Source organism: Acanthisitta chloris, unplaced genomic scaffold, assembly GCF_000695815.1.
Source record: "Acanthisitta chloris isolate BGI_N310 unplaced genomic scaffold, ASM69581v1 scaffold8610, whole genome shotgun sequence".
NCBI classification, from domain to species: Eukaryota; Metazoa; Chordata; class Aves; order Passeriformes; family Acanthisittidae; genus Acanthisitta; species Acanthisitta chloris.
Genome location: NW_008651040.1, coordinates 44,334 through 55,101, shown reverse-complemented (window position 1 = coordinate 55,101; position 10,768 = coordinate 44,334). Strand labels below are relative to the sequence as shown.

Sequence of the window (10,768 nt, the reverse complement as noted above, 5' to 3'; positions counted from 1 at the left end):
CTTCCTCCTCCTTGCTGGTCAGTGGCTGCTTTTCTTCATTCTCCTCTGCAAAGCAAAGAGCCCATCGGTGAATCAGGTCCAGCTGGCCACTCTCGGGATCTGGCTTCCTGTTGGAGGGGAGGCAGGAAGCCTCCAGTTGGGAGCATGAGTGACAGAACAGTGGGAAAGGACATCATTGAGCGATAGACAAGATAGTTTTATGGGGAAACACTAGCAAGAGGTCTGCAACTCATCCAGCCTCAGAAGGAGTCCAGTTCACCCTTGGGGCTGGGGAATAGCTTATTGCCTGGTATCTGCTGCTTCTCTCACAAGGATATTGGGAAGGGGAAAGATCATCACTAAGGCTGCTCCATTTCCTAGCACTCCAGGTCTGTGCTGGGGCATGGTCAGAACAGTTCCATCAGCCTGTTACAATGAGAGATCTACCAGCAGCCCTGGGCTAAGATGCATATGAAATCTTGGCTCTGCCTCCTTCTGAGCAGCGTTTTGCCTCAGAGAGGAGACTGGCAGTCAACTCCTGCTGTGATGGTGGGGCTGGAGGAAATAGTGCTGGGCCATACAGGTGTGAAGAACCATCCACAGGACATGGCCTGGCCCTAAACCTTGAGAGAGGAGGCAGCAGAGGGACTACAAGAGCAGTGAAGCAGGTCTGCACCTCCACTGGCACGTGTGCAACCCCCGGGGCATGGAGACTGCAGGCAGCATGGCTTTTGTCACTGTCCCTTATGCAGACCCCACCCAAGGGACGAGCAGAAGAACATGGGGCCTAAAAAGGACTGGAATTAAACTGTCAGTAGGCAAACACCCCAATCAGTTTGCGTCAAACTGATGTGGCCCTTGGGGGTCACGTTACAGGTACCTTGGAGGGAGACCACGGTGCAAGGAAGAGGATGATCTCTAGCCTGGACCTTCCTGAAGACAGGTTTGCCTATTGAAGTGATCAGCAGGAGATCAGCAGGAGGGACTGCACGCCCTGTGCAAACTGTCACGTGCAGTTAGTAAACTCTATTCCTACTTCACACGGTGTTAGTGTTGCTTCCTTGCTGGCTGCCCCTTGTCTGCACAGGCAGCACCAAGTTGCAGGAAAGCCCTTCTCCTACTGGTCAAAGGGACCAACCTCATGGCCAGAGCCTCCTTAGTCTGAATTATTGTTTCCAGGGCTTCTGGGGGGCTGCTCTGCAACGTGTGGGACCCAGGACCTTCTCCTCTTGCAGTGCTTGGCTGGCTAATGACAGACGAGCAAGGCCTGCTGCTGGGTCTCACTGGTGGGAAGGGCAGGGGCTGTGCACCTGAAGCAGCCATGGGGCTCTGGACCTCCTGCAGTGCCTGGGCACCCTGTCTAGGAAGTGAGAACAGAGACCTGTGCACATGTCCAGTGTGGACAGCAGGGAAGGGGCAGATGGACCAAGTGGAGAAGCGTGCCCTGCTCCAAGAGATGGAGTGGGGCTGCCTGTTGCTTCAGGGGTGACAGCTCACCCTCCCTGAGGTGGGGGTTAGGTATGTGTGGCAGGCAGAGCACTCTGTGAGAGGACACAGTGTTAGCGGGACCAGATCGGGCAGTGGGGCTGCGGCTCAACACCTCCTTACCATTCCAGAGTTTCCCTCCAGGACAGAACAAAAGCAAAGAGGAAACCAAGAGGAAAAAGCAGGGTGAGCATATGGCCATAAAGAGAAGGAAAGCAGGGGACAGAGGTAGAGTAGAAATTCATACCTGTGATGGTAAAGCCACCTAGATGAAACCAAAAATGAGAGAGAAAGAGAGAGAGAATAAATGAGGATTAGCAACAGCAACACAGATACCCTGCAGCCTGCAGGGACATGGTGGTTCTTCCCTGCCCCATGGCCAAGGACTGTGGACATAAGGGCTACTCCCCAACACACACACGGAATAGTGTGGGGAGACCTGAAAACAGGCTTTTCAACCCACATCTGCAAGTTGCCACCCCCTGGTATCCAATATATGCTGTGGAGTGGGGAAAACCAGTGCAAGTCTACGCTGGGGCTGTGGGTGCTTCGGGGAGTGAGGGTGGCTTTGCTTCCCTCCCCAGCTGCTCTATCCTGAGAATGCTCAGCAAGGAAATTCAAAGGCTGTGTAGGCTCTAAATCTCCTCAGGACTGGAGGCAAAGTTTGCACTGTCTTTACAGATCAGCCACACGCATCCCTAAGTTGCCATGCAATCCTGTTTCTGCCACAGCAGTGTTAGAGGTGATGGGTTAATTTTCATGGCACAGATTTGTACCTCAGGGTGTTGGCAGGTTTACTATGGCTGTAAGAGCACCACCTCCCAAAAATACTCCTCGCTAGTGTGACACTTGTCACTTGTTAATGTCAGTGAATTTGGGGCCCTACTCCAAGGAAAGATGGGGTATTAGATACCTGAGCTTACTTAAATGGTGTTGACCACCCTAAAAGAAAATGCTGTGAGCAAAGAAAAACATCAAGCAAAATCAATTGTCTTCCAAAACTACAGAAACTGGAAAAATGGAACAGAAAAATGAATGCACGCTTACCAAGCTCATTTAACAACAGGGCTGTGAAGGAGACAGACAGAGACAAACACAGAAGAAGAAAAGTAAATGAATAATGAAATCAAAAGGGATATCCACAGAAAGACTCCAGATCCCAGGGCAGAGATTTCAGATCTGTAAAGCTGCAGGATACCATTAGTGTTGACAGAAAGGCACTAAAAATAAAGGAACAGAAAGGTTTAATGGGACTGTGGATTTAAAATAAAAACCATTGCAAACATGGGGTGGATGTAGGATTAAAAGACACACACCAAAAATTCATTTTCCCCCCTTGAATTGTATGTGCAAGATCTTCCATTGGTCTCGGAGGCAGTTCTGCCCCAGGGGAGGACACAAGATGTCCCATGTGCAGCAGCTACTTGCTTTGACCTCCTCCAGCCGCCTAATGGGGATCAATAGCTCCAGCCGGCAACTGCACTTTTGGCAAATGCAATGAGAGAAAAGTCTGTGGCTCAAGGATCTTGTTGCTCAACATTTTAGGTCTCCAAACAAAAGAAAAAGCCTCTACCTTAGTGCATCAGTGGGTCCCTGAGATGCAAACCTCACCAGAGCTCTGTGGCCCAGGGATGACATTTCAGAGATGCCTTTGTCACTGGGGTGCTGAGCTTGCAGCTACCCCTGCCTCCCTGCCTCTTGTACAAAACTAGGTACAAAGAAATGAGTTAAAAAGAAGATAAATTGCATGGCCAAAGCAGCTAACAGCATCCTTTAAAATCATGACTTGCCTTCCAGCTAGTTAGTTTGCAAAGCTGAGCTTCTCTCAGGTTTCCTCAGTTATCTTTGTAACCAGGAAGATGAGAGGTTTTATTTATTTTTCCTTATAATTTTTTTCCCTTTTATTTTTTAACTAAAAAAATTTCATCGGGGATTTCCAGAGCTGGTGCCATCATTCTCAAGCCTTGGATCTGGAAAGTGGATTTGCTCCTGCTGGACTTGCAAGGCTGAGCCCACACTGGTCTCTGTGAAGCTGGGCAAGGCTGGAGCTGCTGAGTTGAATTGCCCATGTGTAACTTTATCCTGGCAACACCGTCTATGCTCCATAGGTGCCACCAGCACCATTCAATGATACAGGTCCCACTGTTGTGCCAGTGTGTCAGAGTTTTTAGCCAGCTTTTGCTAGATAGTCACATAAGCCGGGGGAAAGGTGATGGAGGGGATGATGCAACTGATCTAGATGGCACCTGAGCTGAAGAGGAATGGGGTCCCTCCCTGTCCTGATCAAACAATATATTACAGCCCCATGCCTGCTGAAGGGAGTGCTGATGTCCCAGAAACTAGAAAGCAACTCCTAGGCAGACAGACCAACTGCTGCTTCAAATTTTCAGGAAAGGCTTTAATAATGATCTGTATCTTGAGTAACTCTAAAACTACTTCTTGCTCAGTCAGTGTGAAGAAATAGCTGTTGCCATTAATTTTCACTTAATTTCCTAGTAGAAAAAAATACATGGAAAAATAGGCGAACTCTGTCTTTTTTGGAAGTTTTGTAGTTGGTTTAGAAATGTGATGAAAGAGGAAATTGTTTTCATTATTCCCATGAGAAGCTTTATCCAGTGCAGACCCGTGAAACTTCATTTGAGTATAACCTGATTTACATAAACTGACTGCATCTCATGGTATTACCTGCTTGTGTCTGATTTTTGGCTATTTTCAGATCTTAGTACCAGTACAAAAAGGCTAAAATTACTGGTCTGGCCATGCATTTTATTGCAAGCGAAAGCTACTTTATCTTCTGATAAAAATTATGCAGCTTTGCCTTTTTACTTGCCAAGACCGAATGTTCTACTTGATTAAATGAAGGTGTAGCTGCAACACCACAGGGTAGTATTCTCAAAATGTCTCTGGGGGCTGGCAGTGCTAATTGTCCCCTGCCTGGGTGCTCTGAGGCCATTCCAGGAGCATGCCTTGCTCCTGGGGGCCCCTAGTGAGTGAGATGGAGTCCTCTCAAAATGAAAGAGGAAAGAAAATAGAGCAAAAAGATGCAGCGGCCAAGCTTCAAAGGAGGGAGGGCAAAACGGCCAGGAGCCAAAGTGGGAGGAGAAAGGAGTGTGAGAGTAGGGAGACACAGAGGAAGCGGACGGGACGGCAGCGTCTCGAGAGCTGGTCTGGTTTTACTCTCACACCTTTCACTCCTCGTCGTAGCCACACCGGGTCCCCAAGTACAAGGAAGAAACTGCACTCTTTCTCATACTCCTCACGGTCAAGTACTCTAAGGGTAATGAATTTCCTGTGGGAACACAAGACAAAGGCAAACACATGATTGGCATTGCACACGCATGCAGTTCACGTCTGCCCGGGTGCCATGGTGACAGAGATGGTTGGGTGGGGGAAAGCAGCTGCACATCCTCCCTGGGGCATATGGGGAAGGGCAGGAGCATCGCCACCACCTGGCTGAGGTTGCACTTTGGTGGGCTGAGGAAAGGCTGAGTTCAGGGGGGATGGGAAGTGGCCTTGCTCCTGCCCTCTTCCATAGGCGCTGGGGATGTGAGTTCGGTGTTGCAGGTGCCAGGCAGGGACACACAGGCTGGGCTCAGCCCCGGAGCACGTCCCCCACCTTTCTTCTCACTCATCTCCACCAGCCGGGGCTCCCCGATCTCTAGGTAGAAGGTCTTGTTTTTCTCATACTCCTCATCATCTATCACCTTGATTGATATCGTTTTGCTGGAACAGAGAAGAAATAGAGATTCAAGAATAAGGGGGGGGGAAGGGAGGAGGGGATACAGGGAGTGGAGGAGGAGGAAGAGGAAGGAGGAGGAAGATGAGGAGAAGGAAGACAGTGGTTTTGGTAGCACAGGCTGGAGGGACAGTACAGCCAAAAGCAAAGGGCAGGAGCCAATGGGCCAAGCTTGCCTCAGGATGAACACAGACCACAGGGTCAGAGCACCAGCAGCTTTCAGGGTGCCAACCTCCCTGGCATGGCCAGAGGCCACGGCTGGGTGTGATGCAGCCTGAGCCAACCTGCCCCAGAGATGCCTTGATGTGGGGGCAGCAAGACATGTCCCTTTACAAAAACCTAGGGAACAAAACAGCCCCTTGACAGCTTGTACATATTGCATAGGCACAAGCACTGCGAACCAGCACAGACCAAGCCCCTGAAAGCATGATGCACTGCTCAAATCTGTGCATGGAAGAGACTCTGTCTCTCCAGGCATAGCAGATCCATGCACAACATCATGATCAGCTGCTCATTTTGGCTTTGGAGGCTCTAATTTACAAGGTTGAAAGGGATGTTTGAGTTGCGACTTTTTCTGAGAAGGGGATGTAAAGGAAAAACAATCTTTCTGGTTAGGACAGGGTGACAGAAAGCTTCACTGATGGTGAGATTTACTTTTTAAATTTCACTTTGCAAGCAGCACATCATTTTCCAAGCCTTGATGCTTTAGTTCTCTTCTGTTCAAGAGTCGAGAAGCAAGTCTCTTTTCTCACATGACCCAGTATTGCTGAATTTGCCTCTGCAGCATCATCAGAGCAGGTCCAAAAGCAGAGCCCCTGCTCAGAGCACAGCCACAAGCACACACCATGGAGGATGAAAGCCTTGCAGGAGGCTGTGGCTGCCAGTAGAGAGATTTGCTCCTTGAGGCATCAAATAGAGTGAAAATTGCTTTACCGGGGGAAAAAAGAGCACAGGTTTTTCAGCTCTTTTCAGGGACTCACATAAGCAGTCCAGAAACACACAGCTGAAAGGTTCTCACCAGAAGGTGACCAAACCTGGGCTACAAGGGGCATGGGGCAGTGGCTGTGCTACTGTGGTCTTTCCTGCAGAGCAAAGTCCTTGCAAAGACAATTATGAAGCAGAAATCCAGCAGCCTCTGCTCCCCGATGGAGCGCTCTGTTCACTGTCATGAACGCACGGCATTGCTGGTGGGAAAGGACCTCCTCCTTTGTCTCAGACAAGAAATCAGAACAACAAAATATAAAAGCAGTGACTGTCTGTAGCCCTGTGCTTGCTGCCAACCTTCTGGCTGGGTTTGCTTTTCCACCACACTTGACAGCACTGCCCTCCTCTGAAGGCTCTTTCTTAAACAAGCTGCTCAGTTGTTCTCTCCCTGCCCAAGCCCATATGTCCTGTCCTTCAAAGAAATGTTTTTTGTCCCATCCCCGGCTCCTCTGTGCTTTCCACAAGCAGCCAGCACAAGTGGAAGCAGTGCTGTGGCTGCTCTAATACATGATCAAGGAGGTTCTGCTGTTTCTGGCAGGTTCCAATGCTGAAAACCCACAAGCATGGAAGAAAGCCGCACTCTAGGGGAGTGAAATTCAGGCCATGCTGCTGTAATTTCTGGCTTTCTCCCCTCCTTGCACATCTGCACTGGCCACCCAGAGTCCCCCTGTTAAGCTGACAAGTATTTGGCAGCAGAGTCAACATTTTCTACTCGTTCAGGGTAAACACCACCAAGCACTTGGAGGAACAGCCAGAATGATTTCTTGTGGTGTTTGCCATGAGTCAGAAGTGTAATAAGTTTGCCCTTCATGCTTATAATGCAACCATTTACTCTAGAGCAAGTGATCGCTGTGGAAAGTGTAACAATGCAGCACAGCTCAGTGTAATTTTTATAATGAATACCTGTAATAATTTGTTCAGTTTGTAATTATTGTTGCAATAGGTTTGTACATAGGAAAAATGGTTACCAAGCATGCAGCCGATCTTGCTTTGCATTGATGATTCAGGGGAAATTATCATGTATTAAAAAACTAATGAAGGATGTAAAAATGCTCTTAGCTAAGCTTTCAAAGAGAACTTGACAGCATTAAAAGAATGGCACAATTTCAGAAAACGTTACTAACAAAATCAGTAATTTTCCTGACAACTCCCATTAAAATGTACACTGCACCCTGCTCTCATGTATGAAAAAAATCTTTTTTTCTGGGAATTTAGTTAAAAAAAATGCCTTCATAAATTCTGAGGGCAGCAGAGGTATCAAGTCATAAACCTCCCATAGGTATGCTCTGGCTTGCCTGTGTGGCATTCCTCAATGCCTGATGAAATAATTCTTTCACAAAAAGAAATGTGGGTGCCAATTATAAAAGCTGTTTCTGATGCTTAGACACAACACCAATAGGACTTCCTTGAATAATGGAGAATAATGAAGCTAAAAGTGCCACTGCCAGGATGTAGTGTTATGCAGTTTTCCAAGCGATCATTTTAGGGTGCAAACAAGTGTCCTGAGTTGGACAGGCATGTGCACTGCTGCTGTTCCTGCTGTACAAGGCTGTCAGGAAAAAGTGTAGGAAGAACAAATGGAAAGTCTGCTGTGTGAATGAATCTCCAATCAGCCAGAACTGCAAATTTGTCCCTGGGATGAGACTGCAATCCTGGAGAAAAGGATTTCCTCCCGAGGGTGTTTGAGAAACAGCAAGTATATGGAAGTAACAGCTATTGTTAGCACGTTCCTGATCTCCGTCACACCTTCTTTTGCCTGCTGCAAAGCCCCTCCACAGGGTCCTACATGCATGTGGTCATGTGGTAGGGTCTGATCAGTGGAAGGAAGGAGGATAAGGCAACTGCGCAGTTTATCCTGTGTTAGTGAGGACTGCTTTCTACAGTGATCTAGGATGTGCACTGAAGTCACCCTGCTCTTGCTGGAACCTTCGATATGTTCTCTGCTTCTCACTCCTCTCCCAGACAGAGATTTGCCAGAGAGTGCTGGCTGTGAGGATGTGAGTAGCACCAAGCCACCGCGGGGCTGCCTGCGCAGGCTGTGGAATGCATTACAAGACATGGTGAGAAGGAGGCTCATCATGGGTACCTGGCAGAGGCAGGACAGCTTGCTAAGGCTCACAGAGTGATGTGGACTGACTGCAGCATTGAGTGCAGAAGCTGAGCTGCCTGCCTCTTGACTTTCCCAGCTGCACACAGTGGGATGAAGCATGCATAGATCCAAAGTCCTGACATCACAAGTATATGCTGAAATTTGCATTGAAAATCTTTCTCTCCTGTGGCTCAGGGGCTCCTTCAGCACAAGATCTGATAGTGCTTGTATAACAGAAAACCAAAGGGACACTGATTAGCACCCTTAAACCCCTGGTGCTGAATCACTGCAAGGCCAGGAACCAGGAGTCCCAAATCCATGGGACAGAGGGAAAACCAAGAAGTTTAAAGCAGCCTCTAAACAATTACACGTCTTCTTCTCCTTGTGTGAATCTGTGGTCAATCTAGACGGTGTTACCAAACTGTCCCTTTTAGACAGAGGTCTAGAATCAGCTTTGATTTTGGGTCTGACAGTGGTGTTTCTGCCATAATCTAATGTCTCCAGGAGCTGGGTATTTGAACCAAACACTCAAGATCCCATGAGTGTACAACACCACAGCCCTTGAAAAGTTGGATGGTTTTTCCTGTTTTGATCCTCAGTCACATTGCAGGTGGAAAAGAGAAATATCTGGAGAATGTCTCCAACACATTTCAATGCATGGGGATAGAGGTCCTATGTTGTTCTAAACTGCCAGGTTTGACACACCTCCTGCCTTTCTCCCTGCCCTCTGCAGGGACCTGCAGTGATACCAATGGGCAGTTTGCAGCAAACTGCAGCTGTTGCTGGGGTTTTCTTTCCACTGGCATCATGTCCATTCCACCTGAGCTAAAGAGCCATGCTCTGGCATGAAGACTAAGGGCATCCATGATGCATTCAACTGTCTGCATTTCTGTACCAGAAGTTGTGCTTCCCTGAGTATGTAGTCAAGACAATTGCAGAAATGAGTTTCATCTCATTTCTGTGTACTCAAAATCAAAGACCAAAACACATTTTGCAGAATTGCAGACACCCAGCAGCCACAAGACAAGGATGGTATCTTTATGAACATGGCATATGAAACTCTGCCCTTGCTCCAAGCCAAATGCTCTCCATCAGGATGTAGCTTTTGTTTCAAACCATGTTATTTCATTTGAACTGTAAATCCTTTATCAGAGCATTGCCACACAACCCTTAGTTACAATAGCCCACGGAAAAGTCCTCATGGCTGGTGATGCTCTGAGGATGGCACACCAAGGGAAGAGATGCTTAAACCCCATGACCATCCAGCACAGCCTCTTCTTGTGATAACTGCCAAGAGCACCTTGGAGTAGGATGACAGGCACATAGACGTTATTTTCAATTGATGCTATCCCAGCCCCAGGTATCTATGCCTCAGGGGTTTCCTAGCCAGACCAGGTTTCTGTGTACTTAGCTATGCTCTGCAGATTTCTCACTGTCCTTTGAGCGTGCGTAAGCTTTTGGTATTTGCAGTATCCCGTGTACCAGAGAGAACAATGTGACTGCTAATACCAGCTCAGTATCATGGACCGCAAATATCTGCTCTTACGAAGTGATGTGCACTTGGCACAAGCATGCCAGCCCACCAGCATTTTCTGGGTACATCTCTGGAAAGGGCAAGAGAGAGTGCCCAGGTGTTTGCCTACAAGTCACATGGCACTAGCAGGACAGGGCTGCATGTCCCCTGTCAACAGGCAAGCAAACTGGCTTTGTACAATGGTAAAGGCAGGGCAAGAAGAGATTTAGTTCTTAGTGCAAAATGCCAGCTGGGGAAGGCACCCTGTGAGCAATCTCATGCATGTGCAGGGACAGGTAAATATGAAACAAGCTAGTACAGTCTAGCACAGGGTGACAGAAGCAGAACAGAGACCAACAGCGAAATATTTCTCTACAAGTATTTTTTTGACCAAGGTCATGTGAGAGGATAGACACAGCACAGGGCAGAGGCCTGTGCAGATCTGGGACTCCCAGCAATCCTGTCTCCACTAGCCTTTTCTCTCTTGTGGGATCAGATGGCATCAGAAATGACTGGTGTCAACCTACATGCAACAACCTTGCATTCATTTTGAACCCTAATATCTGCATAGCCATGGCACACCCATGGAAATCCTCTCATGGCTTAGATGAATGACCAGGATTCCAAGGACCACGGGAGCTTGGAGGGCATCAGTAGTCCGTTCTGGAAAGATTCAGGCAGGGCGTGCTGAAGGACAGGGGACATCATCCAAGGCACTTCCTGACTGGACCAGATCTCCAGGAACAAAGATGTCTCAAGTCCAGCCCTTACTTCCTTAACTGCCTTTTCCTTTCCTTGAATGAGGCCACCTACCTCCATCATTGCAGATGTTTAAATCTTGCATGAGCAACTTGCTTTAGCTTTGATGTTGGCCCTCTGAGAAGAAGTTGTACCAGATATCTGCCAATTCAGAGGCTTTCCGATCAAGAGATCTTGCCCAGCTCAACCTTGCTGTGTACCTTCATCAGAGTTCTTGTAGCTA

At 48.0% G+C, this 10,768-nt stretch overlaps 1 protein-coding gene across 1 annotated transcript in view; it reads right to left on the bottom strand.

The window, feature by feature from the left end:
• LOC103799124 (sodium/calcium exchanger 1-like) overlaps nucleotides 1–5,187 on the bottom strand; it is a gene marked incomplete at its 5' end in the record, with an annotated part of 14,139 nt that extends 8,952 nt beyond the window's left edge. The window contains 6 exon segments of the mRNA XM_009071427.1: nucleotide 1; nucleotides 4–45; nucleotides 860–928; nucleotides 1,712–1,729; nucleotides 2,512–2,532; nucleotides 5,081–5,187. The exon segment at nucleotide 1 is cut by the window's left edge and continues 76 nt beyond it. Coding sequence (XP_009069675.1) covers nucleotide 1; nucleotides 4–45; nucleotides 860–928; nucleotides 1,712–1,729; nucleotides 2,512–2,532; nucleotides 5,081–5,187 — 258 coding nt within the window.
• Nucleotides 5,188–10,768: the final 5,581 nt, after the last annotated feature.